The 27,471-nt window shown below is 46.6% G+C and overlaps 2 protein-coding genes across 5 annotated transcripts; one reads left to right on the plus strand and one right to left on the minus strand.

Moving 5' to 3' along the window:
- Window positions 1-76: 76 nt before the first annotated feature.
- Window positions 77-13,980, minus strand: YDJC (YdjC chitooligosaccharide deacetylase homolog). Of its 4 annotated transcripts, none has more exons than XM_066562545.1 (6): window positions 13,861-13,980; window positions 13,111-13,283; window positions 5,329-5,488; window positions 4,536-4,635; window positions 3,460-3,637; window positions 77-2,140 (listed from the first exon to the last, which is right to left on the minus strand). In XM_066562545.1, exons 2-6 carry the CDS (start codon window positions 13,266-13,268, stop codon window positions 1,831-1,833), a joined length of 906 nt encoding a protein of 301 aa, XP_066418642.1. In that variant the 5' UTR covers window positions 13,269-13,283; window positions 13,861-13,980; the 3' UTR covers window positions 77-1,830. The 4 variants fall into 4 exon arrangements, with proteins under 4 accessions (XP_066418642.1, XP_066418644.1, XP_066418643.1 ...); XM_066562547.1 differs by lacking the exon at window positions 13,861-13,980 and adding an exon at window positions 13,707-13,804; XM_066562546.1 differs by lacking the exon at window positions 13,861-13,980 and adding an exon at window positions 13,566-13,663.
- An 8,200-nt stretch (window positions 13,981-22,180) lies between these two features.
- SDF2L1 (stromal cell derived factor 2 like 1) lies at window positions 22,181-26,361 on the plus strand. The gene is made up of 3 exons (XM_066561985.1): window positions 22,181-22,377; window positions 23,106-23,302; window positions 24,486-26,361. Exons 1-3 carry the CDS (start codon window positions 22,209-22,211, stop codon window positions 24,762-24,764), a joined length of 645 nt encoding a protein of 214 aa, XP_066418082.1. The 5' UTR covers window positions 22,181-22,208; the 3' UTR covers window positions 24,765-26,361.
- Window positions 26,362-27,471: the final 1,110 nt, after the last annotated feature.

The raw sequence follows: 27,471 nt of genomic DNA on the forward strand, positions 1-27,471 counted from the left end.
TATCTCCCTATATTTTATGTGATTGAAAGGTTCCCTATTGAATAGTCTTTTAGTAGTTCATTATTCATTTCACTAATTAAACGTAAATTTGGGGTTTAATGCTCTTCATTTAAAAATAACAAATTTACAAAATCTGTTTTTCACAGTATGGTGCTTGGGTAAAAGCTGCCCCCAGGTCTTCAGTGCTCAGCTGCGAGGAAATGCATGCAGAATTCCACAGGTGTGTAACGTCCTGATGGGTGCGATCAGAGCCAGTCCAGCGCTTAGAACGTGAGGCAGTTTATAACAGTTTATAATAAGGTTTAAAAGTATCCATGAGGACGCGGTGACAATTCCATACCCGACGGAGCTCAGCGCTCCGGCAGCGGCTGCAGTGCGGCCCGGAGGGCGCGGGGTGGCGCTGGCAGGGGCGGGCGCTCCGGGGCCGGGGCATCCCCAGGGTAACACCTGCCCCGCTCTCACCCGGCCCCGCCTCCGACATCTAAGGCATTTCTATAATATAGGAAATAATCGGGGAAAATATTTTCTACAGCATCCTTGATGTTTTTTCTACTTGGACAGAAACTTCGTGACGTGTTACAGGAAAGCTCAGACAGTTCCCACTAATGATAGAAAGGAAGGCCCTTCCAGCGGTGTGGGAGCAGACAGGTGAGTGGGTTTAGTTCACTCACCAGACTTAATTAAACCCGAAAGCCTCCTGAAGCTTTGCCATAGAAAAGATCTGAGTTTATTTTTCATTTAAAAGAATAATGGTGAAACTGATATTTTTTTATATTAAAAAATACAGTTAACAAAACCAGTTACGTTAAATAGATCACTCTTGTGCAGAGAATTTTTCCCCATGTGAAAGTCCTTACAGGAATGACAGGGCTGCAGTTAAGAACATACCAGCACTACTGGGACTTGCTGGAGTTCGAATGCTCTGGTGACAGGAACAAAAGGGACAAACACAGGGACCTTCTGACTCACAGCCATGGTCATGGCTGGCACAGCTCATGGCTGTCCTGAGGGGCAGTGGGTGGTGCAGGACCAGTTGCTGCTGCTCTGACACACAGCAGTTACTGAAATAGCAGATGGGTCAACAGTTGCTGCTCCTGCAAAGTTATCCAAAAAATAAGAAGCCTCTCCTAAAGGGCTGCAGCTGATGTTACTTTCCTAGGGGGGGTTTAACACCAAGAGGCAACGTAAACAGGCAGACACAATTCCTGTGGCTAAGGTGGCTGCAGACCCCACAGGGCCATGTGTGACCCGAGTGCTCCGAGCAGAGGAAGGTTCTGGGGGTGACGTGTCCCTGCAGCCCTCTCCATCGGTGAGCAGGTACGAGTGGAGGGGCAGGCACTGCCTGCTCTCAGAGAGCCAAATGCTGAAGGTGGCCAGGCCTCCTGTGGGCGACCTGCACTGAGTGGGTGCTCCAAAGCAGCACCCACTCCCCAGCAGGGTTCTTGTTTTGCCGTCAGGTCTGAAAGGAGAAATGATCAGACCCCTCAGGGGGCTGTGCTGCAGTGTCTCACAGCCAAGTCTGTCCCCATGCTGCTCCTTTGCTGGCAGGAGCTGAGCCCTGGGAGCCTGTGCTGCACTGGGGCACTGTGGAGGGGGTGTCACAGAAGGAGTTTGGCACGTTTTGAGCAGATGTTGTGGCCTTAAAACTGGCACCTGGGACTCTGGGGTACTGCCTGGAGCTGCTCACAGGGTGGTGGTGAGCTGTTCACAGGGACTGTGAACTCCCTCCTGTCACAGGGACTGTGACACTGATAACAGTGATCTGGCTTCTCTGGACATTATCAATTGCATGTCTTCAGAGGATGGATGGATGGATGTCTGCTCATTTATTTAAAGATCTTTGAATGAACACAGTTGAATGTTCCTGCTTTTGTAATGGCTCTGCAGCTCTGGCTTAATTAATGTCTGGAGTTCATGGAGGCGTTCCCAGGACTGTGAGAAATCATCTGGTCCTTCCCCACAGCCGCCCACAGGGGGGACACTGGGGTAGCCAGGGTGCACCATCAGCTCGATGGTGACGGTGCCGCTGCGCGGTGCCCTGGCCGGGAGCTGCAGCACGGCGCTGTCGATGGCACTCTGGATGCTGCTGACAGACATGTTCCTGCCCATGGTGCTCAGGCCTATGTAAATGTCTGCCCACCTGCAGCCAGAGGAGGGAACACTGCTGTTAGTGCTAGAGGCAGGGAGAGAATTATGTCCAGTGGATTAGGAATCAAAATTTACTGAAAATTTAAGATATAAAATTGGGAGAAGTTTAAAAAATCTTTTAACTATAAACAAAAGTAAAACCAGATAAACAAAAGTAAAACCAGAACTTTTCCTGATTGAAACCAGGATCCTATTTCAAGCAGCAGTTCTGCAGGGACAGCAAGGCCCAGCACAGCCCCAGCACTGTGTTTGGCATCTGTGAGCTTACAGGTGCATTTTATTGTCCCAAAAACAAAGAGCAACGCTAAACTGAGAAATGCCACACTATCAAAATAAATTAATCCTGAATAATAACCCTCAGCTAAGTAGAAACAAAAGTGACTGAAATAAAATGGCAACCACCCAGCTAAAGAAACCTTCTGGCAGAATATATCAAAGAGCCATAATAACTGGACGAGTCCAAGAGAGCTGAGCCACTGCATGTGAGGGCAGAATGAAAATCTTTTCAGAAGAAATCAAGGCTAGAGTCTTTACCTGAATGATCACAGAAGAGCCCAGCTCAGCTGTTCTTGAGAATGGAGAAATACCAGCAGAAATATCTGCTGGTGTTCAGAACCACTGATACAAAAAATAAAATCCCAGAAGATAATGTTTCCAGTGGACTGAGGAAGTAATGACATCTGGCCCAAAGGACAGGTGACTGCAAGGGTCTCTAGTGAAAGACCTTTAACCCATAAAAAACTGTCTAAGCTTTTAAGAGAAGGATTTTATTGGGGGAAGGGCTGAGCTTTCAGGGTTTGGCCTGAGATGCAGGACACTGACAAGGCTGTTTGCTCACAGCAGTGATCACCTGCTGTGGTACTGCCAGCTCTCGGAGCTCACTGCTTCCCCTTAACAAATACCTGCTTCTACTTAGTCTCATCCCTGCTACTTAAAACCCTTTCTCTACTATGACAGGAAGATGAAAATTTAGTTCTTAAACGCTTTCCTTAGATAATACTTCTAAAATTCCAGCATTGATGCAGCATTTCTCCTGCCATTCCAGATGCCAGGCTGAGGAAGCTTCACTAGAAAGGCTGAGAAGCATACCCTGAAAAGAACATTTCTTTTCAAGTGGAAAGTGACTCACCTCTGTTCAAACAAAACTTCCTAAGCCCTTGTGCCTCTGGCACTTCTGTGCTCCTCCTGAACCTTTCTCTAAGTCCAAAGAGGAAAGAGAAAGATGGTGTTCCATTTTTGAAAGATGCTATCAGGAACTGATACAATCTTAATGTTTTACTACAAAAAAAGGATTAGTAATACCTGTCTTACCTTATTCCATGCTTTGCAAACACATCCACTGTGTTAAAGGAATCTTCTTCTACTCCCAGGTAAAAGTCCATCAGGGATGGTGGAATCCAGTCACAGTTATGAAGGCCTGGCTCTATGGGGACACGTGTGTACTTAATCCCATATTCCTCTAACACCTCTGCAAACACATTCCTGACCTCTGTAAGCAAAACCAGAGATGCAGTCAGGAGTTGGATAAACAGCTTCTCGTGTCCCCTGCAAGCTCTTAGCACAGAGGCTTCTTTCCTTTCTGTGTTTAAGAAAATAAAATTCCATTTGGTTTATCTTCTGCTGAAATCCATCTGTATGGGAGTCACCTTCTATACTGGAAACATTTTGCCCTGAACTTCTCCTGTAGGTGCCTTTCTTCCTTTCAGCACTGAGCCTTTAGTCCAGCCCCCCTTCTAAGTGAGCAACTCTGGTCTTAGAGTGCACCAGAGGTGGCTGCACTGTCAGGAACAAATTCTTCATCAAGTCCTTGTACAGCCAGAGCAATGTTATCTGGAGGCAGTCAGTACTGCAGTGGGAAAACCTGGATTCTTTCCTCACTCCATTTTCCATCTCTGTACCACAATGACTTTGCAAAACAAAAGATCATTGCTCATCTCTAAAGCTGAGACCTGCAGGCAGGGACTGGGGTGGGAACACAATGGACAGGATGGAGTTCTGTAGTATCTTAAAGAGCCAGCAGCTATTGCAAGCTCCACCATTCCAGTTTAAACTGGCCAGTCTGCTGCTGGCTTTGGTCTGCCTCCTTCGGTGGGGGTGAGTACATGGAATTAGGATGCTGAGAAGAATTACTGCTCCCTGGAGGAAGAGGTGTAACCTTGGGCATTTTGTCATTAATGCCCTGGTGCTGCTATGGGAAGGCCCAGGGCTCCAAGCAGAGTTTGGCTCTAGGCAGGACTGTGGGCTCAGGTGAGAACATTCAAACTGCAACAGCCAGCAGGTATCTCAGGGTGGGGATTACTGCCCAGAAGGGAGCTGTGCCAGGGCGAGGCCCCTCTGAGCTGACTCTCTCACCTGCTTGGTGCAGGAGAAGAAGATTTCCTCCTTACCTGGGAGAACATGGACGTGCTGGTGCCCATCCATGTGAGGAGGTAGGTGACCTGTCAGGTCATGGAACAGCTCCACCTGGGCCTTGAGCTCCTGCTTCACCTGTGCAGCAGAAAAGGGTCAGAGCAAGACCTGGCAGAGGCTGAGAGCAGGAGAGTGATGGGGCTGCTGGCACCTCACTGGGCAGGAGTCAGGATCCAGCTCTGGGAAGCAGGATGTGCTGTGCTTGTACGGGGATGTGCAGCACTGCTGGGCTACCCAGAGCCTGCCTTGGGCACAGGGCTCTTTGTGGTATTGCTTATGGGAATGGTGGGGATGTTCTAAATATTATTCTAAATATAAATTTCTGTTTAAATGGATGCAGTTTTGATCACCTGAACATTTTCATCCTTGCTCATGGGGCAAAACCAGCCACCTCCCTAGAGAATCAAAACTTCTCACAAACTGATGAAAGTCCTGGTACCTACTTAGGACTTTTCTGTCATTTGCTCTTTACTGATCTCTAGGTTCTTTGTAAATACCTGTCCCAATGCCCCTTCTGCCTCCTCAGATAAATAGTTAACAGTGTATACAGGCACTGAATCAGGGAGGAATGGGTTCTCAAAGGCTGCAGAGCCTTTGGCAGAATGAGGCCCAGGACCTAAAGCCGGCTCAAGCTGTACAGGCATGGTTCATCTTTAAGCCTACTCATAGCTGGGATCTGGGAAAGTTCCTCAGCTGTTATGAGCTGGGATAAATGCAGGCTGATTGGAATCAGGAAGGGAAGTTGTACAGCTGTGTGTGGCTTTCTCCTACCTCTGACATATTCAGGAGACCTTTTGATAGAGCTGTTCTGAATCCCATTTTTCCATGGAAGAATCCATCCTGGTTGAGCAGAGAAGAGTTTGCCTTGAGCACCTCACACACAGGGGAGCCCTCGGAGAGGTTGGCATGCAGGCCTATTGGGATGTTGTATCTGTAAGAGAGGGAAATGTCTCCCAAGCTTTGCACCTCCCTCACTGTGGTGTAAGAGGGGGAGATAAAAGTGTAAGAACCAGACTGATCTTAGAGGTGTTGCAGCACTCACTGGAGTACATGTTTGTATCTCTGCTCTGCCAGAAAGGATGGCAGAGTGACCCCAACCAGAGCAGGGCATCTCCAGGTAACAGCCCTGAGCACCCTCCCCAGGGCCAGCCTGTGAGTGCCCCCAAACCCTGCCCCACCCTGGCTCACAGCACCAGGCATCTCGGGCTAAATGCTGTAACTGCCCTCCAGGAACTGCAGTCACTGATAACCAACCAAAAAAATCCAGATCTTGCAGCTCTTTCTAAAGTGCTCCATTAGCCCTTACTAAGTATCCCCTTGAGTTGTTCACCCTGTTAAAGATGGTACATTTATGAGACATGTGAGTTTTACTTGATGACTCCTAAAGCTGCCCTTAAGTAGAATCCAGTAATTGTAAATACAAGGGGCTGCAGCTGGAATTCCTGCAGTGGCCAGGCTTCTGTCTAGTGCAGCAATCACTCAGTGAGTGGCAAGGATGAGCTGTACAGAGCAGCATCTCCCTGGCACAGCCAGAGAAGGATCAGTGCAAGGAGGCCCACAGTGAAGTGTAGAGCCTTGCTAAGGAGCCACAGGGGAATGACTGATTACCCAGTTGCAAGCTGTAAGATTCTAAAAAAAAAAAAAAGAACTTATGGAGCTGGTGTGGCTGCAGAGCTCCCCTCAGGGCTTAGCAGAGTGCTGTGGATTCCCCTACAATGAGAACAGGACTTGTGCGTGCTTGGATTTGTGCTGGGTCTCATTAGCATTTCTGGAAATCCTCAGAATCAGTAGCCAAAATGATGCTTTGAAACTTTTTCCAAGGCAACCCGTGGCCTCTGGCTGACCCAGTCAGGGGATGACAGAAGTGCAATGTTCCATCTGTGCTGCCCAGTCTGAGTCATGGTGCAGAGTGAATTTCAAGACAAGTCTGTGATGCTTTAAACCCTTCTTGGAACTTCTGCATGGAGCTGCTAAAAGTGGGTGTGGTCTGTCCCTGGCACAGCCCTTGTAGCACAAGAAGAAAACAAAAACAATCTCCATTGAGGCAAAGGGTGCAAAACTGAGACATCTGAAGCTGACTGGTGAGGCACCAGCTCACTGGAGACAGGACTGTGGATGGATTGGACCAAGTCAGAATCATTTAGCTCATTCAGGTACTAAGGCTTTGGCCCTTGAAGGACTGAAAGCCTTTTTTTCCTGGTGCAGTCAGTTGCTAGATACTACTTCTCAAAGACATAAATGTTAGGAGTCAAATTGTATGCACAGCTCTGTGGAACAAAATTAGTCCATTGTGTGATTAAGGAGCTGGAATGTTTGTTTAATGGAGCAAAACAGCTTGTTGAGGAAAAGATCCTCTCTGGCTTTTCTGATCTGGTGGTTTCTGTGCAGCAGGGCCCGATTGTTTCACTGATGATGAGTGTTGATCACAGCAGGGGCCTGAGCACGTGTGCACACCAACTCCTGGCTGGCACGAGAGGTGGAAGGTGTGTCACTGGGGGGACAGGCTGCAGGGCAGCACAGGAGGCAGCTGCAGTGCAGGGGTGCTGTGGCAGGAGGGCTCCCCTCCATCCTGTGACCAGCTGGGCACCCTGCACAAGTCCAAAGGCAGAGGGCAAGCCTGTGGTTTTCTTTTGGCTTTCTTTTAGAAATCCACCCCAGATTCTTTATTCTGTCTCTGGGAAGCTCTTACTGCCTCAGCTGGAGTATTATTTGTACCATAGTCAGTGCTGTTTGCAAGAAAAAAAGGATTCCTGTGTTACCATGAATCAGCAGATGGACTTTTTCTGTTGAGTACTCTCTTTCTCATGTGTTGTGGGAGGGCAAGAAATGAACAGCTGAGCCTCTCAGTGTTGTCTCCCAGGAGCATCAAATGAACTGCCTCCAATTGTGCAATGCCTCAAATGCTGTGAGGGAGGCTATTTCCAGGAGAAGGCAAGTCCCTCTGACAGGTGTGGGACACCAAGGAGCCACGGGCTGCACTGAGGAACATGAGAGCAGCTCCTGGCCAGGGCTGAACCCAGCCCCAGAGCTGGGAATGTGCAGAATGTGGAAGTGCAGAGAGAGCTGGCCTTGTCCTTGGGTAAGAGGAGACCCTGACTGTAACATTAGACTGTGTTTCAGAGCTTTGCCTAACACCAGCTGAATATCTTAATAGTGTTCTCGTGGAGCCAGTCCTGCTTTGACAGACTGTGCATGCTGAGGTGTCTGGAGAGGAACTGCTTGTGTTTATTGGTCTGGGATAGAGGCACTGAAAGCAAAACTCAAAATGCTGCACATGAGAAACTTGTTCAGAAATGTTCATCTGTGGGAGGTGCACAGAAGAAGGCATGGGAAGGTTGTAAGGATATGGGGAGAAGGACAGATCAGTGGGTACAGCAGAGTTCCACTGCAAGCTCACAGGGAGAAAAAGTCAAGGTGCAGGAATATCCTGAGACCTACTTTTCAGAGCACATATGATTGTTTCTGGTACAGAAATACACTTTGCAGTTGCCCACATCTTTCAAAAGACTGTAAAATAGCTGCTAATTTGTTGGCTGAAATACTGAAGCAGAGACCAGCAGCTCAAGCAGTTTACACAGCATGTGATGCTGCCCTGGGACCAGAGCTCAGCTGTTGTGGGTTTGGCCTCACTCCTCTGCCCAAGCCCTTTCCAGATGGGACAGGGTGAGCCCTGCTGGTCACTGCTGGTCATTAACTGCTAATTGCTCACACAAGATGCAAAATAAAAGGATTGGCATTAGGCTTCAGGCAACAGCTTAGTTTCTGCACACAGCTACCACTGCCGAAACAAAATGATGTGAGGAATCTACTTGGTGTCCCTAAATCCTTTTTGGTGACTTTTAAGTTGCAATGACCCTTCCAGTCTGTTTGGAGGGGCCCCTCTGTGTCTGCAAGTCTGTCCCAGTGCCCCAGGGAATGCAGAGATGAAGCAGGATTTAGCACAGGGGTTCACTTCACTCCTGATAAAGCCACAGGCTACAGGTGTGTGCTCCTACAGCAGGAGCAGCATTAGACTGAGCTGCTTGGGAACCTGTGGAGAAGAGGTTCAGGCCACTGAGCTCAATGCACTAGAGCTGTTTGCACTGAAAGTTGGCTGTTAGCTCTTTAGGCCTCTACTCAGCATTCCTTGTAGAGGTGGGGGGAAAAAAGGAGAGACTTGTGCAGGAGGAAATATCCTTACAGCAGGTGCGAGAAGGAATTCACCCTGGAAAGACTTCTGAGCCAGCAGGCCCAGTCCAGTTATCAAAGAGAGAGGAAATACAGTCAGTTAAACTGCTTAAACTGCTTCCTTTTCAAGTAGTTGCTTGTTTTGCCACACGAGTGCTCTGGATAAACATCTCTGCTGAGGCAGTGTGCAGCTGCAATCCCTGTTCACTGACCCTGGAGATGGGCACTGCACTGTCACTGTGCTTGGGTCCTGGTCCTGCCTGGCCACACCACAGGACAGCAGTGGCTGTGGGAATTATGAGATTTGCCAAGCACTGTTCCAACTGCCTTGCTGAAGGCTGGATGCTCTGGCATAAGCATGGCACTTTACCCTTTCCCTTAATGGGTAAACAGATCCCACCCTCAACAACCTATTGTATAATCCAGGAAACTGCTGATCATCAGGTTTCAGCCCAAGTGTGACCCAAGTCAGAGGCTCATGTAAATATCTGTATCTCATCATCTCACTTCAGTGAACACCCAAGTGTCTGAAGCCAGACAAAGCAAGGCTTTGAGTTCAAATGTGCACTTCTTACTTTCCTCATGTTGGCATTTGTATATTTCCTCACACACACTTTCACCATTCAGTAATATCTGTCTTTCATCAAATAGCATATTTTCTTGCTCTATTACTGCTAAAAACTTATTTCTTCTGCCAGAAATGCTCTAAAGCCTCTGCAGTGTTGAGCTGGTGCTGTAACACAGCTTAGGGACCCGGGTTTCTGTTGTAATTACATCTTTGTATCAAGTGCAGCTCCTGTGTCTGTAGGCTCACGTCAGTAAAATGGGCTGCTGCCAGTAAAGTCAGTATGATCTGGGCTTCTGGTGTAAGGCTTCAGATTGGGCCCCACCCCTATCCAAACAGTTCAGCAGAGGAACTCTGCTGTGTGATTAACAGTCACATACAGGGGCTGATGAGAAAGCATGAGAGATTTTTATATTAGTCAGATGTTAACTGGGAGAGTCAGAATTAAGTCACAATTTACAAACACATTTTGCAATTAGTGTTGATGGGAAAGGAAGTGAAAACATAGAGAGTAATTAAATGTGGCTTTGTTAGATCCTTCTATTACATGTACCCAGATGCTGTGGGGGCTTCGGCTGATGTTCAGTATTTAAACTGCAAAAAACACCCAGAAAGATTGAGTTGTGTTCTAAAATATGTCACTCTTCTTAAGCTATTTGGACACACCTTTGGAAAAAGGTCCTAAGGCTCAGTGACACCTGACCTGTTTGATGTAAAGAGCAGGAGTGGGAGGATACAGCAGCAAACTGTCTTAGATGTCTCTATTTCTATCTCCATATTTCAAAGGAAAAAATAAGGCATCTCTTCATTTCAGGTTACAAAATAACCCTTCTAGTTTCTGGGAAAGGCTCTGGAATTATCACCAGGAAGTCTGGCTGACTTCAAGGCAGGGCCTGTTAAGTAGAAAATTGAGATTATATTATATGGATAAGCAGGAAATCACAGTCAGTCAAGGCCCCATAACGAGAAAAGTTTTGAGTTACTGAAAAAACCCTCAACCCACAATGGCAGTCTGTTCTCCCACCTGCTGCTCTGGTTATGTTCTGCTCTGGCAGATGCTATCAATAGGTTTGTCATTTGGTGATGGATCAGGCCTCTGCTGAAACTCCTCTGTTGCCAGAAATGAGTGTGCCCCTTCTTTCAGGCCAGTTGTGACAGTGGATGAGGAAAGCCCAAGGCGCTGAGCCTGAATGTTAGGGAAGGTGTATTTTGGTGTACTTTTTACTGCTTAGTTCTGCTGTTCTGCAGTTGGCTTGTGGTAGAGCTGCTACAAAGATCTGCTGACTATCATCACACGTCTGCCAAGGCTTTTAATCAAGGCTCGGGGCAACAGATGGTATACCCAGAAACTACAGAACTATTGTGAAAATGAAAGGAAGAAAGAAATTTCAGAGGAACTGTGTTCTTTTCTGAAGGATGCCAAGTCCTAACATTGTAGGGCAGCATGAGGTGCTTAGGAAGGAAGAGTTGTCTACTTATTAATTAGCTCTGCTTGTGTCCAATTAACTTAAAACCAGGGTAACAGAGTGAGAGTCTAAGACTTGCAGCTACAAGCAATCATGTCATAGACAGTTTATCAAGAAGCCATAAAAGCAGTCCATCACTCTGACAATCCTGGCACTATGTGTGTGAAAGACCAAATTCCACAGCACTGGAATGTGCCCCAGGAAAGGACAAGCTACTTGCTTCAAGCCTCTTCTCTCAGCTGGGGACAGATCCACTCTTCCTGCTTATGGCACTGGTCAAGGCTGAATAGGGGAAGACAAACATGAGGAGAAAAAAAACCAAAAAAACAACAGGCAGACTTTCATCCCATAATAGAAAAAGTCTCAATATTTACAGTGGGATGGGAGATGTCACCAAGCAAGGGAAAGAGGGAATAATATTGGCAAGGCAGTCAAGCCAGTGATCCTTTTCCATTTCTGCAGCACAAGATGAGGAGGACTCCATGACATTTCTAGCAAGTCTGACCTCTGTCATCTGTGTAGAAAGAGTTTGCGTCAGCCTTTGTGACATGAACAAACATCTCAGGGGTGACACAGGGGTTTGTTTACACACACTGGTGCCAATTAGCAGCAGCTGAAGTTGGGCTTGCATTACAACATGAGGAAACCTCTTCACACCTGCTAATGCTCCTACCATGGCTGGGTAGGGCTGAATACACCTGCAGAGTTACACAAATGAGGAACTGTAAGAATCTGGGCTGGTCATCTTCAGAGCTGGCAGATATTCCCATAGTCACCCTGCTTATATGCTCAGAAACAGATTTAAATCCATTACATTCACATTGACAATTCAAAATTATGTTCCCCCCCAAAAAAAAATCAAATTGTAGTAGCAGGCTGCAGCCTCTGCTGTCCCCTGCCCTCCAACCTGGCTTTTCACACCCATATCAGCTGCCAGCACCAGTGTCATGACCTGGAGTCAAAGATGCTTTTTAAACCCCTGATTACATGGCCTACTTCCTGGCTATGGAAATGAGGCCAGGTGGATTCTATTTTAAAAGCCTGCTAAAGACCTTGGCTAAAATAGCTGACAACATCACCAGATCACTGGGGCTTAAAGGGTTTCACAGTCTGAGAGATGTGCTGGCTTTATCTCTGTGTTTTATGTTTCATTTACTAGTAGCATTTTAGGAATCTTACTGGTGTGGTGCCTCTCCCCTTCTCGTTGCCAGGCAGTTCCTCCCTCGATGTTTGTGGGGAATATTTATCCTTTTTACAGACAAGATTGCCACTAACACAGCACCCTGGCTTTCCTCCACTGCCCTGCTCCAAAGAAGCTACCAAGTACCCCTAAAATCCCAGCAAACTGAGGAGAGATGCTCAGTGAGAACAAGGTCGGCAGGACTCTCATGGAACTCTTCCACACAGCAGCTGCATTTGGAGCATAAGGTCTCAGTTTATGTAGTAGCATTACAGCTCCTTTCCTTTTCTGCTTTCCTAAATTGTTTCTCAACCCTGATGTTCTCTCTTTCAGGACATATTCCTGCTTCCAAGCACCTGCCCACACCAGAGCTGAATGGTTTAGCTGGGTTTTACCTCCTAAACACAAATAATGCTTCTTATTAAAGGATTTGCTGGACTAGACTATGAGACTGACACATAGCATTTGATCCACTGCAGAGCTAACTGTGCCAGCAGCCTCTGAAGTTGGTTAAGAAGTAAAGGTGGTAGGTACAAGGTATTGTCCCTTCTGTTATGTATGCATTTTTACAGATGTGTTTATCGAGCCTAGAATTAATAGAAATATTGATGTGCTTTTTTAAAAAGGTTTACAGCATGGGGAAAAAGTCAAGTTTTCCACTGCCCAGTTTTATAAATAAGCCTTTGCAGAATCTCACCTTTGCCTGATTCTGCAATGATCCTGGCTGACCTTGTGTCCAGCCTGGATGAAATGGATCAATTAAATGAGATTTAAAGACTTGTGCTTTTATACTCTTATAGTTTTAGGGCTAGCAGATTGGTCTGAGTATATAATATGCACTTTCCTTCTCATAATGCATTTTTAGAAGTGTGGAAGGAGAAAGTCTGACAAACCCAAATTCTACTAGTCAAATAGTGGAAATGGCTTCCTGTCCTGAGGGGGGGGGGCGGGGGGAAAGGTGCAGTGGCCAATTCTAGAGACAGACCATTACTGGTATTAGTTAGCAGATCACTGGTTTTACTATGAAGAGTCTTAGTAAATGTGTCTGAATACAGTTTTCCTATACCAGCCTGAGCTATGATACAGTGTTTATTCTGGGGCTACAAAATACTAAATTTTCCAGGCTTGGTTTTTTGTGGAGGCTGTCCACAAAGGACCTAAAGAAAGTCGCTTACCTCCTTGCCAGCTTGGCTGCATCTGCTGCAGCACTTCCGTTGACTAGAAGGGACACGTTAGATACAGCACCAGCCAGGAAACAGTCCACAATGCCTTGGTTTCTCCGAGGACAATAGCCGAAGTCATCTCCAGTTATTATTAGCTTCACCTGAAGCATCCTTAGATGTCATCCCTGGCAAAAAAAAAAAGTAAAAGGAGGTTAAATCGGAACACTCGGCAGCCTGCAGATCACAGGCAAACAGGAAAGAGAGGCTTACCGCGGGCGAGCCCAATCGTGACTCAGCCCCTGAGTAACTCCTGCTCCACCTCAGCCCGCCGCTGGCTCGCACCGTGGCAGGATTTGCGTGTGGCCGGCGGGCTCACAGCACCCACCCCTGCCTGCTCCTGTCTGCTCCTCCCCGAGAGCAGCAGCCGTGCTCTGCCCTGGGGGGGCAAACCCTGCGTGCATTTTTACCTCTGGCGATGAGGAGAGTGCGAAAGCTCAGGGACTTGGTGGAATGATTTAATCGATCGAGGGTGCGTCAGAGGGTCAAATTCCATTGCCGGGCCCACCCTCGCCCGCGGTGCCCAGTGAAATGCCAGGGGTGCGGGTCACCTGAGGCAGCCCTGCAGCCGTGACGTCTTTGCGGCCACCGATCCCCGGCTCCATCGGGCGCGGCCAGAGGGGCTGCGGGCCGTGTCCCCGGGGAGAAGCGGGACGGAGCGCAGAGGGCCCGCCAGCCCCCTCCCCTGCCCGGGGCGGTGCGTACCTCCGCTCCGGCCCGATCCGGCTCCCAGGGCCGCCGCCAGGTCTGGGCGGCCGCGGCCGCCGCTGCCCCTGGGGGGACGCTGGCCCCGGCGGCGGAGCTGTGTCCGCGCCGCCCGGCCGCGCATCCCCCCTGCCCGCGCTCCGAGCGGCCCCAGGCGGGAGCTCCCGCGGCCAGGCGAGCACAGGGCGGCCCCGTCGCAGCTCCGGCGCCTCCGAGCGCGGCGAGCACGGGGGAGGCCCCGGCGGCGGCGGCCCCTGGCGGCGGCGGCCCGCAGCGCCGCACGGCCCGGCCCGGCCTGGCACGGCCCGCCCGGGGAACCCGCGCCGCGCTCTGGGGCCGCCTCTGCTCCAGATTGCCGAGGTGAGACCCGCCTGTGGCTGAGGGTGGGACAAGCGATTCAGTTCGTGCTCTGTGCTGGCTTCAGCGCAAAACCGCTGATCCCAGGGATGCCATGGATGTATAATCCTGCAATCAGTGACTGTCACAGTAGCCACTCGCTTGTTTTCCCCCACCTTGGTTTGCTGGCAGTGCACACTCAGTCTGACTTCAGAGCTGCAGGGCAGCAAACCCTGGCCAGGAGGTCCCGTGGCTCTTGGTGCTGGGCTAGAGAAGGGCAGGGAGAACAGACGAGAGTTTCAGGAAGGGCAGCTTCTAACGTGCTGTCATTCAGTGCTGGATGCCAGCCAGTTCTCCATCAGGCTGCATGTAAAATCTTATTTGTCCTGGCATTTAACTGCTTTTCCTTAGTGCAGAAAAGCTATTCTGGATCTACCAGAATGAAAGTGAAAGTGCCAAGTACTCAGCTTGAAATGGAGAGTGGAAGATACTGTCAACCTGCATTTTTCACCTGTGGAAGACGATGAAGTTCTATCCGAGCAGAACAACCCCCTTCTTGGTCTGTAGTGTTATCCCAAAACATTCACCCACTTCTGATATTGCAGGAGAAACAACAAACTCGTGGTTGAGGTAGGGAGAATGGCAGCTCAGAAAGTGCCTTGGTAACATGTCCACGGATCCAGGGTAGCTGTCTTGGTGTTTGCTGTAACTTGTTCCAGGAAGCAGGGATCACACTGGGACTGGGACTCTTGCATGGATGATGGTGATTTCCACCTCTGAACCTGTGCCAGCAGGGAGGTAAGTGCAGAAACAGCTGACAAGGCAAGCACTGGCTTCTTGGAAGAGCAGCTGGAGTGAAATTGGTTGGAAAAGGCTTTAAGGGTTGTTTCTGTAGGAATGGGCTGACAATCCTGCTGCTTAATTCATGTATAAAGAAACCAGAGAGTTCAATCCCTAAAAGACAGCCAGCGTGCCCATGCCCCAAAGTCAAGGACATGACTTGTAGGCACAGCCAGAGACTGACCATCTTCAGCAAAGCAAGGACCATCAGTTTGGAGACAGAAGCACGCTTCAGCAGAGGAAACTGCACCCTTTCCACACCTGAAGTTTGAAACATTTGTCTGGGGGCATGAACACCTGTGGGAGTAATGGTTTTCCAGGTCTGTCTCCTAACAAGGAATTTGGAATCACTGCCTTGAGGTAGGTTGCAGCCCTGCTGATCTTTAGGCTCCCATAAATTGCAGTCCACGTAGCAAACTGCTACAAAACTTTGTTTCCATTAGCCTGAGAGGGCACTTTGATGGGCACCTAAGTTTTGGATGATAATTTGTAAGTTTATTCTGATACTTTGAAGGAGAAAAATAAAAACAGAATGGGTGGTAACAATATCATTCATGGTAGCATTTGGTTCCTAGGCTGTGCTCTCCCTATAGGCCCCAAAATGGGCAGCACTGGGAGCATGGGAGACTTCTCTGCATCAAGAGGGGACATCAGCTGTTTGTCACTTTCTTACTCTTTCTTGCTCTTTCCCTTCTCATGTAAATGAGTGATGACTACTGGAAATGATGGTGAGAGCTGGAAGACAGACTTCTGCCTCTTCAGTGACATTTTCTCTTAGAAAATAATTCTATGAAATGAAATTCTAAACAGATCATGCTAAAATGATATAGACAACTTGCTAAATCTTCATTCAGGCAATTCCTGTGAGCTTTTCTGTCATTTGATAGTTGTATGGCTCTGTTATAGAAAAGTTTTTGATGTTCTGTAAAGGTTTTCAGTGCCCTTGGCATTTCAGAGGGGATATTTGTGCACCTGCTACTTGCTTCCCCTTCTGGGAGATGAACGTCACAGCCTGCCCACGTTCCCCAAGAGGCTTCACTTACTGATGAGTGCTGTTACTGCAACAGCTGAAGTCAGCACAATTCTGAAGGAATGTCATGAATCATAAAATAAGCACCTCCTCTCTTTGCCAATGCAAACTCTGGGGTTTTCTGCCTCTTTCTAGAAGTGAACCTGACTCTGCAGAGGTGAGAGGCACAACATAAGAATCTTAGACAAAGCTTGGCTTCTCAGCCTTCTTAACCTTAGTATGTATTTAATGCTATTAACAGTAACATCCTTCTTAAATATTTAATGCACTTCCTGGAGGCTTTTCTTTTCTGATTTCATACCTGTTTATCCAGCTCTCCTTCCTGTCACTGGAAGCAAATATTCCCCAGCAAGCAAACCTTGCTCCTGTGCCACATCCCCTTGGCAGCAGTGCTCCCTCTGCAGCCTGCACCCCCAGCTGGCTGCCAGGACAGCCCTTGCAGCTGACCCCAAAGAGCCCAGAGCTGAAAGGTCCTTACAAACTCAGCCTGGAGCTGAAAGGCAAGGCAGACTTCGTCTGGACAGTCTCTCCTCTGCAGTGAGGACAGGCACATTGGCCAGGATTTCTGGTGGAGCTGCATAAGCCAGGACATGGACTAAGGAGAGGCTGCATCTTCCAGCTTAACTAAAACAAAACACAGCCCAACCTCAGCTTAGCTGCAAAAGCCAGCAGGAGCTCTCACCATCCTCAAGTGCTTCACTGCTTTTGAGCTTGAATTTCTTTCCCTGAACTTTGAGTTAATCAGTAGAAATGCTGAGGTTTCCTGTATTTCACAGAAGTGTTTTCCAACAATTCCTGCTTCCAACAAGGCATCTGTTTACATGTTGACATAAAAAATGTGTTTTCTTTTTCATGTTCCCTTGGCTGCAGTTAGTTAGTTCATTTAGGATTACAATGGTAGCACAGTAGGACTTTGTTTGTCTTTTCCTTGCATGAAATTTTGTTGAAAGTGTGAACTCTAAAAGGCGTTGAAATGAGACAAAGTAAAATCCATTTTTTAAATGAAAAGATGTAAACATTTTCTTCTCTGTCCCAGCCTCACAGGTTTTGTAATCTGTTCTAGCCTCAGAGGTTTTGTAAATCTTTGAAGTTCCGTGGCTTCTGTAGAAATGCTTAAACTACAGTTTTTCATCCATAGAACAGCTTCTTCCATCCTGCATCAAAAAGGTTTGAAACCCCCAAACTCTGGGGGATTTCACTCTGTGAAGAGGGAAAGGCTTCCCTGGTTTCATGCGACAGCCAGGCAGTACCTGTCACCTTCCTTCATCCATGTCTGAAATACCTGAATTTACCAGCACAAAATAATGCCTGGCAAGGTGTGTAGTCCTAGCAAGGTGCCTGAAAGGCAAAATTTGCCATTGTGACCTTCTTATTAACTTGACACTTGGCATTAAATTATGGAGGACTGCTAAAAGCACCAGACTCAAATCCCTCCTGATGCACCTGGCAGGCCTCTGGTCCTTGGTGAAACTGTGGCTCATGGATGGTGAGTTTTTAAACACTCTCCCTTTTTTCAGAGGGTTCTTTTCTCTCTGCTGCATTTCCTTCAGTGTCTAATGTGTGGTAAAAGTTAATATTTGAATATGAACTAAACTACAGCATCTGTGACCTCTAACTGGGGTTGAGATGATGTAAAGCCTGCACATTCCTTTTCCAGATACCTCTTTGCCTGATGTTGAGGTCTATAAAGACACCTGGTCAAAAAAGAGTTCAGATGGGGAATATTTCTCCTAGACAATTAAATGATAGGTCCAAAACAGGTTCTGTTTAACTGTGCACATTAACAGCTAAACCTAGACTGTCTGATTCCATGAACTCTTTGATTGCATCAGGAATTCAGTTTGACTTCTCTGAAAGTTATTGTAAAAGATGCATAGATGTTCTGTGGAATTTTCAGAATTACATTAATACTTACGTACCACTGAAACAGATGTCTAGAGATTTTTCAAATCCCATGAAGAAGTTATTTTAAAAGCTGCCTGAACTGATGTAACATACACTGCATTTTTACATTCTTGTTCTAAAATAGAAGCTAATCATCAAAACAACAATTCCAATCCATGCCTACAAATTCTAAATAACTTCCTCAGCTTCAACTTACACTAAACAAAAGCAGAGTTATTGATTATTGCAAATGTTGATCAGGAGTCATTAAAAACAATTAAAGAGGCAGGTCCTTATTTTAAGGGGGCAAAAAAAAGAATTAATGCAAACATGGGTAACACCTCAGCAGTGTCACTACACAGGAAAGTTCATCTGGCAGATCACTTACAGTGATTGTTGTCACCTCCCAGCATCACTGAAAACATGTGAAAAAACCCAGTTGATGGAATGGAAATGCAGATGAATTCCTTTGGGGTTCTGAGGGGAGATCCCCTGCTCTTGGAGGACAAGCATCAGGCAGGAGAGTGGCTGAGAGATGGTGACAGTGACAGACACATTGCCAGGACTCTGCAGAACTTCCCAGGAAACCCTCTCTACCTCAAAGACTAGAAAGAGAAGACAGCAATTAAAAAACATCAAATCTTCTCCCCCAGATGAAAAAATCTTCAATTTAAATATGTAAATATGTATATATTAATACTTTTTTGTCAAATGTCTTCTGCTTATTTACTTACTCTGCTTATTCTTACATTATGTTTATATCTACTGAATGCAAAAATCTGAGCAAATTATTTTGGTTATCTAATCCTTAAACAATTTAGGCCGAGTGATAAGAAACTGGAATTCTATAAATTTTTGGCAAGTCATTTTTTATCACTTGGATTTCTCCCCAGCTGACACATTTTATCATTATTACTCTGTTCACTGTCTGTATGAGGCTTAGGGGTCACAGTTGGAAGAGCTCTGCTGCAAGGCATGCCAGTGGAGACAAATGTTTCATCTGAAGTGAGGTTTATAACCAGCTGTTCCTCAGTGTGGAGTGAAAGAAGGAGACAGAAAAAAAGCACACAATCTTTGCAGATCTGATTGTCCACAGCTACTCTGTTGAGTTCAGTAGAGTTCATCTTTATTGGCATCAGAGAAGGGACCAGATACAGAGAAAAGCCAATGGAAGGGCTCATGTGGGCTTGTTTCTGTATCAGGTAGTAATGGCTTCAGAACTGCCCCTGTCTGGTTTGCCTAAGGTTTGTGTTGGTCTGAGAAAGAGCCCAGGTGTTGCTGCAGTGTTCTCCTTAAATCAAGGGCTGTCTGTACCAAAAGATGCATCAGTGCATTTTGGAGTGTGGATCACACCCAGGAGCTGCCAGCTCTGCTACCTTAGCGGCCAGTAACTGCTCCAGTCATGTAAATCAAACAGAAAGTTTAAAGCCAAAGAAAGTTTAAACAAAGACCAATATAAAAGCTATATCCTTTTTCTATAATCTGTTGCTTTGGCTAAGCATACACCCTCTGAAATTGTCTTGTGCCACAGATTTTTTATTCCTGTATGTTAAAAGCATTTGGCACTGCTCAATCATTTTCTCAGGGAGGGCCAGGTTATACCTACAGCTGCGCCTGAGTGGAAATGGCAAGAGTTTCCAAAATGCTTGAAAATCAATTGTGCATAATGATGGGGGGTGTTTGAGTGATTGAAGGCTTTGTAGTTATATTTTATATTCTCCCCTTTTACAGCACTGTTGAATTATTTTGTTTCTGTACATAAACAAGAATCATAAAGATTCCCATCCAAAAAAGCTGATGTTCCCATGACCAAGGTGAAGCCACGCAATTTCTGAGGCAATTTTACCTGGAGCTTACAGCAATCTAGCAGAAACAATGGAGGGCCCTGTGGCAATGAGGTGCTGGTTAATTGCCGTGGGTGTTAGGCATTGATGGCTCTTTGCTGGCAGCCGTTCTAACCCAATTATGTTTCTAAAGTGGGACTGAAAAGCGTTGTAGGGAGCACCGTGTAAACGGCACTAAATGCACTGAGATGCAGCGACCTCCCAGAAAGACAGACAGGTGCCAGCTAAAGCCCCATATGATTGATTTTCCACGGCTAAAATGGCAACCACAGACATCTGGTTTTGCCCCAGTTATAACAACAGAAGCAATACTGGGATGGTGAGTTTTGTTTCCCACAGAAAAGGGCTGGCACTCGTGTCCAGGGGTCTGCCCCCCACCCAGGTGCCTGTGACCCCGAGTGGGCTGCCACCTCCCAAAATTCTGAATGGTGCAGGATGTCTCCCAGAGCCAACCTGCCACCACCAAGGAACAGGGCTGCCCTGGCAGTGCCAAGCACCTCCTGCAGACTGGCATCAGGAAACTGGTTGTTGTTGTCTTAGCTAGCACAGCAAGGCTGCTTAGAATGACCTAAAAATATGGCATTTGACTGTCAGTGGGGGAGCTTTTGCTTTTCTGTGAATAAAGCTTTATACCTCCAGCACTAGGAACTGAGTTTTAAGTCTGAGGAAAGCACACTCTGTGTGTGTCTGTGTGTGTGTGTGTGTATAGACACACACTTATATGTGACCTGTGTTTAGTACTTGGGCTTGTTTTAATGCTGGCCTGGCATTTAAGTCAGAGATTTTTCTCAAATGTAGGTACAGCTATGGAAAACAGGCCAAAGCCAGCACAAAAAAGCAAACCATTTGATTGAGTGGTATCACATGGGCAGGAAAAAAGGAAAAAACCTTGCAGCTTCAGGACTGGTGGAACAGAGAGTCAGCTGAGCATCTTATGATGTTTGCACTACCCAGCAGCACTAATGTGCTTTCTAAATCATCTTGTAATATCAAGTGCAGTGGTTTAGTTCTTTGCTGTTGCAAAGACAAAATACCATTATTACAAAGATGTAAGTCACAAGATGGGAGTCCTTCTACCTGTTTCCTTGCCAATAAGATCAAAATCTTTTGCTCTTTTGAATTACTTGGAATTATTCACAGTTTTACATGGGGCTCACACAAGGCTGTGATGTGGTACATGGGTAAACCCACTGAGCTGCTTCAGAGGTAAAAGAACTGTGTAGGACTTCAAGTGTCCTTTGTCAATGGCTGCCTATTACTGAGATTTTTTTTTGGGGGGGGGGGTATTTCTTCAGTTTGCAAAACGATGCAATAAAGGACAGTATGTATGTGAATTTGTGCTTTTTTTTTTTTTCTACAGAATAGAGCTTAATAATTTCTTAGTTATAAGAACTTTGCAAGAGATCGACGCACAGAAGGTGAATTTTGGGATCCAAAAGCAAAGATGTTATGTTATTGCAACAGCTTAATGTTACAACAACCGTTGCTAGTTGTTCTTTGTGTAGTGTTCATGCCCTATCATTAGAAGCTCTAATATAACTCAGAAATTACTGGAGCTGTAATTATCATCCAAGTCACTTCACAAACATGAATTCCCTTTGTTTTTCAACACTGTGTTACTTTTCTCTGTAAATCCCCCAAATGGGTAGATATTTACTCCGTTCTAACAGCCAGAACTGCAGGGAGGAGCAGAGCTAAATGTGCCGCCTGCCAGCTCTGAGCTAGAAGCGGCCTGAATGGAACAGCAGGGGCTGATTGACCTGACAGTGCAACTGCGGCTCCCCGAGGCGGGATCCGAGCACTGCCCGTACCTGGGCTGTGACCTCCGGGCCGGTCTGTCTCTGGCACTGCTCTCGCTGTCAGGACATTTGTCCTTCCCTGGCTCCGGTAATAACCGGCCGGTCCTACCCACAGCACGTTTTCCACCGAGGCCCTTTAACAACCCCTCAGCCTGACCTGGCTGTGATTTTTCATACAGCCCAGACCACGTTAGACGAGAGGGTCGCACTGACAGACCTGGCCTCTCCTCCTACGTTCTCAGCAAGGGCAAACTGCAGAGCCGTGTCAGCGCTGCCCCGGGGGTGCCCAGCAGCCGGCGGTGACACCGCTCCGGGCCCGGGGGCGGCAGCGCGGCCCCGACCGGCCCCGTGAGGGAGAGCGCCCTCAGTTCTCCTTCGCGTCCTCACACGAGGGGGGCCGCCACGCCGCGCTCTCTGATTGGCCACTCCCCTCCTTGCCGGTTCGCCGTAGCCCAATGAGAACGCGCGGCGGAGTGGGGGGGCGGGTGGGGATTGGCTGAGCGCGGCGGAGGGCGGGGCGGTCGCTGGGCCCGCGCGGGGGAGCGGAAGGGCCGCGCTGAGGGGGGCAGGGGCGGCGGGGCCGAGGGGGCGGCGGGGCCGGCCGGGTGCGGCGCGATGCGGGGCGGCCGCCGCCTCTTCCCGCTGCTGCTCCTGGCGCTGCTGCCCGGGCTGTGCCACGGCAGGGAGTCGGCGCCGGGCGCCGTGACTTGCGGCTCGGTGCTGAAACTGCTCAACACCCGCCACAGCGTACGGCTCCACTCGCATGAGGTCAAGTACGGCTCCGGTGAGCAGGGCCTGGCCGGGGAGCTGGAACATGGCGGGGCACGGGCTGTGAGGGGCCGAGGAAGCGGCGGGGGACAGGTCGTGCCTGACAGGGAAATGGCGGGGGTGGGCAGGCAATGAGGGTGGTGGGGAAGGTGGAGAAGTTGGAGTGTCCCGAGGTTCGTATCCCTGGTGCAGAGGGAAGCGGCAGGCCCGGGATGGGGTGTAGGGATGGGCTGGAGACACGGCAGGGACAGGGGGATGCTGAGGCCTGTGGGACAGGAAGATGTGTCAGCTGCTTTGTGGGCCCTGGAGCCGGGATGTGGCAGGGCTGCTTTGCCCTCTCCTGAGGTAAGCCCTGCTCTGTGTCACGGCCCTCAGCAGCACCTTCCCAGTGCCTGTTCTAGCAACGAGGATGTTGGTGTGTTGGGCAACACGAAGACCTTGATAGTATTTTTGATAAAGGTGGGATGGTGTGAATAGTACCTGTCATGGATCAGATTTTTTTTCTTGTGTTCACCATGAACTTTGACAGTGTGCATCTGCTAACACATGCTGTGTTTCCCTGCTTCCATCTGAAAGATGATTTGGTACCTGCATTCCTTTTGCAGTCAGTAAATGGACTGTGAGAATTAAGCGTCTTGTACACAAAGGCATGACAACATTAAAGCAGATTTCTGTAGTTTTCTCATGTCTGTTGGAACTGAGGAAGCGGGATAAGTCTTGTGTAATTTAATTTTATTCAAACAGGAAGTGGGCAGCAGTCAGTGACAGGAGTTGAAGCCTCAGATGATGCCAACAGCTACTGGCGGATCCGTGGGAAGAGTGACAACAGTTGCCAGCGTGGGACACCAGTGAAATGTGGGCAAGCCATACGACTCACCCACGTTAACACTGGGAAAAATCTGCACACTCATCACTTCCCATCACCACTCTCCAATAACCAAGTGAGTTGGTTTAAATCTTAAGCTTTTGTACAAGTAGCACATGCTATTGACAATAGTCTCTCCAGTTGCTTGGTTTTTTGGAGAATCAGGCTTGAGTACCAGCTGCCAGAAGCAGTATGTCTGTGCATATCCAGATTCAAGTATAGGCTTTTCTGCATCTTGAAATTATGTATTTCAGTTTTTGACAGAGGTAATATAGTATGTGCCAGCATTGGTATTTCACAGTACTTTTAACAAATCTGCTTTTTTTATTTTTCTGCACTGTTGCTGCTGGGAAGGCTGTTCTGAAATGTTTGGTGTTTTCTAGATGCAAGAGATTGAGTATCTCCCTCAACATTGTGAAGATTGCTCTAGAGCCAGGCAACTAGTCATGTGTCATACCATTTGGCATTCCCATGTCCATATTCCTTGGTCATCCAGTGTATTAGTCTCAGTTGTCTTCTTGCTATCCCTATTTCATTTCACTGTTCATATTTTTCTGTCCTACTTCCACAGGAAAACTGAGCTGCTCTTGCAATCATACTTAATTATAGTTTTGTACATATCTAGAAGAGTGTAATTTCTAACTGTAATTCAGCCCCAGAACAAATACTTCTCCAAGATGGAAAATCTCTCATAAATAATGTGGTTGTTGGAAGATTTTTGTTGTTAGTCATGTCAGGCTGTGTAGATAGGTTGTTACATTCAAACTTGGAAGCTCTGACTCTGTGGAAAAATTTTTCTTTCATCATGAGTAAAATGACTGAAACAATAAGGTTCAGCTCTGTGTAGGGTGTCTCAATAATCTGATTATTAAAAGTGATGGAAAAATAACATTTCAAATGAATTGTTTAAGGGAAAGATTGACTCTGAAACATTCCCTGAGTTTCATTTTTCAGTGTAGACACTTCATATATTGTCATTAAGGTAAGAATGTTCATCTATCATTGTGAGGTTTTGTTTTGTTTGGAGCTTTTTCAGCACTTTTTGCTCAGATTACAGGTTGGAGTTTGTTGGCGCTTTGTGTTCAGATTGTCTGGTAGAGCCTTACTGCTTCTGGCTTCAGTAACTGTTGACAAAGCAAAACAACAGCACTGCTTTCCCCATCCTTGTCTTTGAACTCTGCTGGGTCTGTGGTTGGTGTTTGTGTGTCCTGGAGGTGTTTGCTTACACTTTCACTTCAGGAAGCTTGTGTCTCTAACAGGAAGTAAGTGCCTTTGGGGATGATGGCGAAGGAGATGACCTGGATTTCTGGATTGTGCAGTGCAGTGGTTCTTACTGGGAGCGGGAGGATGCCGTGCGCTTCAAGCACGTGGGCACCGAGGTGTTCCTGTCCATCACGGGGGAGCAGTACGGGCACCCCATCCGAGGCCAGCGGGAGGTTCATGGCATGCCTGCTGCCAACCACCACAACTATTGGAAAGCCATGGAGGGAGTCTTCATCAAACCCAGTCTGGACCCTGCAAAACATGATGAGCTCTGAGTTGACACAGGATCCAAAACGCTTTGTTTGACTCCAGTGTTTGGAGATGTTAATCCTTGGTCTCTTCTAAGTCCTGCCTTGCCTGGGTGACTGATTTTTTGTGTTACTGAAGGGCATTAGTTCATTCTAGGAATGCAGCACTTCTGTGGGGAATGGCTTCTGCCAGGTTCGGCCACTGACATTTATTTGGTGAAGTCCTTTCTGAATTTCCAAGCTTTATTGGTGAAACTAGTTCATGCATCTGTTAGGTTTTGTTGTCATTTGTTTGCTTGTTACTTTTTCTCGAATTCAAAGGAAATGGAAAAATGAAAGTAATACTTTCCTCTAGTCTCAAGTACAATAAAACTTTGTATTTTGTAATCTTTTTCCAGCTATAATTAAATATTTAGAAACTGATTTCTACATCCTAGTGAAAGAATGTTATTGATGAGGAGATGGATTGAGTGTAGAAACGGAAAAATGATTCTGAAATACGGTGGTTTTGAATGACTTGTAGTCAGCTATTCAGTCTTTGAGTTTAAAAAAAGTATTCATTTGAAAATTGCATCAAATGTCTTATGAGAGTTTCATTCTGTATTGTATTGGAAGATTTGAAAATACTGTGTGTGTTGGAGTAAGAAGACAAAATTTTAAGAGTTTTACTTTGTCCAAGAAATTCAGATGTTCTAGTAGGGGTGGTACAGCTGACTGTCCATTGGTAAGGCTGCTCTGCTCTATGAACAGGTGCAGAAAACTGCTGCTTGCTTAATTAATATTGGAATTTTACACAGTTTCTCATGGTGTAAAGGAACAGTTAAATTTGACTTACTTCTATGTCACTACAAGATCAGTATGACAATCCAGGTGAATAAATAGTGAGGCATACATCTTTGTGGGGCTTTGTATGTGTGAATCCAGAAAAGCAAAAAAACCCTGAGACAATGTTTTGGCCATGGATTTCTGACAGAGTGATATGCACTGGAGTGCTAGCAAGGAATCTTCACTGAACGAGTTAAGAATTTCTGTGTTCCTCTGTGAAAAGGAATTCATTCTTCAGTGCATTTTTACACAGTGGTACTGGAAATACTGATTAAAATTCAAAATACCATGTATTTGTGATTTTGTCTGAAATTGAGAAGCTCACGAAATCAGTGAGAAAAGTCAGAACATTCAGGTGTTCTTGTTTCCATGTGTGAATAGTTTACTGATTACAGTGCTCGTTAGTCAATCAGTTAAGGAAGCAGGAAACTGATTTACTGCTCTTACAGCTGCAGTTGGGAGCTTCAGTGTTGGTGTTGTGTTGAGAGGGTGCAGTAGGCAGTTGAGTTCAGCTTTACAAATCCAGCAGGCTGCTCTGTGCACCTCATGCAGGAGTGCTGGCTCCAGGCTTTATTTAAGGATTTCCTGCTAGGGAAGATCTGTCCAAACCCTATGGAACAAGGAACCTCTGTAACAGCATTTCTGTGTACCTTGCCATTTTTCTTCAAAGGAAAAGGTAAGAATGTTTTTCTAGTAATTTTAGTTGCATGTGTGTATTTAAGGATTGCAGGCATTTTGGAGATTAAGTGGACTGGCTTTTGCTGTTTTGTATTAGAAATAAACTTTCCTGTGATTAATATTTCAGGTTCACTGATACTCTTGACTAATTGGTATTGAGGTTATAGCTATAAAAGGATAACTATTTAAAAACAAAACAAACCTGCATAAACAAGCTTTTCCCTTACGAAGGAGAGCTTTTCTTTTGAAGGTGTTATATACATAAACACAAGAAATGCGATGGCATTTGACAGGAGGAAGAAAGTCTTGACAATGAGCTCTCTGAGTTCACTAAGAGCTAAAATGCTTTGTGCCTACACCAATGGGCTTAGTGTTTGTGCACCTGTGGAATACTGAATTGGCTGAGAAGGGGTAGAGCTGTGGGGCTCATCTCAGTCTGTGTGCCAGGTATTATCCCCACCCAATGATGGTCTGTGCCTGGATGTTTCTGACCCTGGCAAAGGTGGCTTTCAGTCTTATTTATTATGCTTGAGTGGGCTCTCACTGGACCTTTGGCTTTCTGTTCTGGATTTGAACCAAATTGGTTTGGTGAGGCTGTGAAAAAACTGACTTTTAGTCATTATTGCTTACTTTCTTATGTTCTGTTTTGAAAAATATTTGTGCCTTTTGTTCCTAAAGAACCAAGCTGCCACACACAGATATACCCATGACTGCCTTATTTAAAGACGTGTTCAACAATATTCCTGTGAGCTGAGTTTCCTCCACTTCTGATTCTGACCAAAGTGTAGACGTTGCTTAGACTTAATATTTCACTTGGGTGTGTGTCACAATAGTTGGGGGGGATTTTGTTTGGTTGGGATTTTTCCCCAATTTTTATCCCTGAGTGGTGGTCTGAAGGACTCTCAAATAAGGCTGTTTGAAGTACATCTTACTTTGGGAAGGTGTAATATAGTGCATCAAGAACTATTGGTACCCCTAGCATGCTGAATTCTGGCTACACAAGTCATGTTAATGTAGGAAGTGCAAAAATTATAGCTGTGAAAAATGATAGCTTGTGCTCCTTTGCAAGTACTGAGATTTCAGAGTGTGATTCAGGTGTTTTTATTTACTTTGGCTGCTTATAATTCAACTTTTCAGTCCTGCCCCCATGGGTGAGGATTAGAGACTTGGAGAATCTGTTTTTGTATTGCTCTGTGGAGATATTTGTTTTCCATGTGATTTTACTGTCTGC

Source organism: Molothrus aeneus, chromosome 18 (assembly GCF_037042795.1).
Source record: "Molothrus aeneus isolate 106 chromosome 18, BPBGC_Maene_1.0, whole genome shotgun sequence".
Taxonomy (NCBI): Eukaryota; Metazoa; Chordata; class Aves; order Passeriformes; family Icteridae; genus Molothrus; species Molothrus aeneus.

Excerpts from the sequence above, each read along its gene's own strand:
- YDJC (XM_066562545.1), bottom strand. The coding sequence starts at position 13,268 with ATGCTTCAGGTGAAGCTAATAATAACTGGAGATGACTTCGGCTATTGT. Across the intron at positions 4,636-5,328 it reads GTCTCCTGAATATGTCAGAG|GTGAAGCAGGAGCTCAAGGC; the intron begins GTAGGAGAAAGC and ends TCTGCTGCACAG. Across the intron at positions 3,638-4,535 it reads GCACGTCCATGTTCTCCCAG|AGGTCAGGAATGTGTTTGCA; the intron begins GTAAGGAGGAAA and ends TTTTGCTTACAG.
- SDF2L1 (XM_066561985.1), top strand. The coding sequence starts at position 22,209 with ATGCGGGGCGGCCGCCGCCTCTTCCCGCTGCTGCTCCTGGCGCTGCTG. Across the intron at positions 22,378-23,105 it reads TGAGGTCAAGTACGGCTCCG|GAAGTGGGCAGCAGTCAGTG; the intron begins GTGAGCAGGGCC and ends TTATTCAAACAG. Across the intron at positions 23,303-24,485 it reads CACCACTCTCCAATAACCAA|GAAGTAAGTGCCTTTGGGGA; the intron begins GTGAGTTGGTTT and ends TGTCTCTAACAG.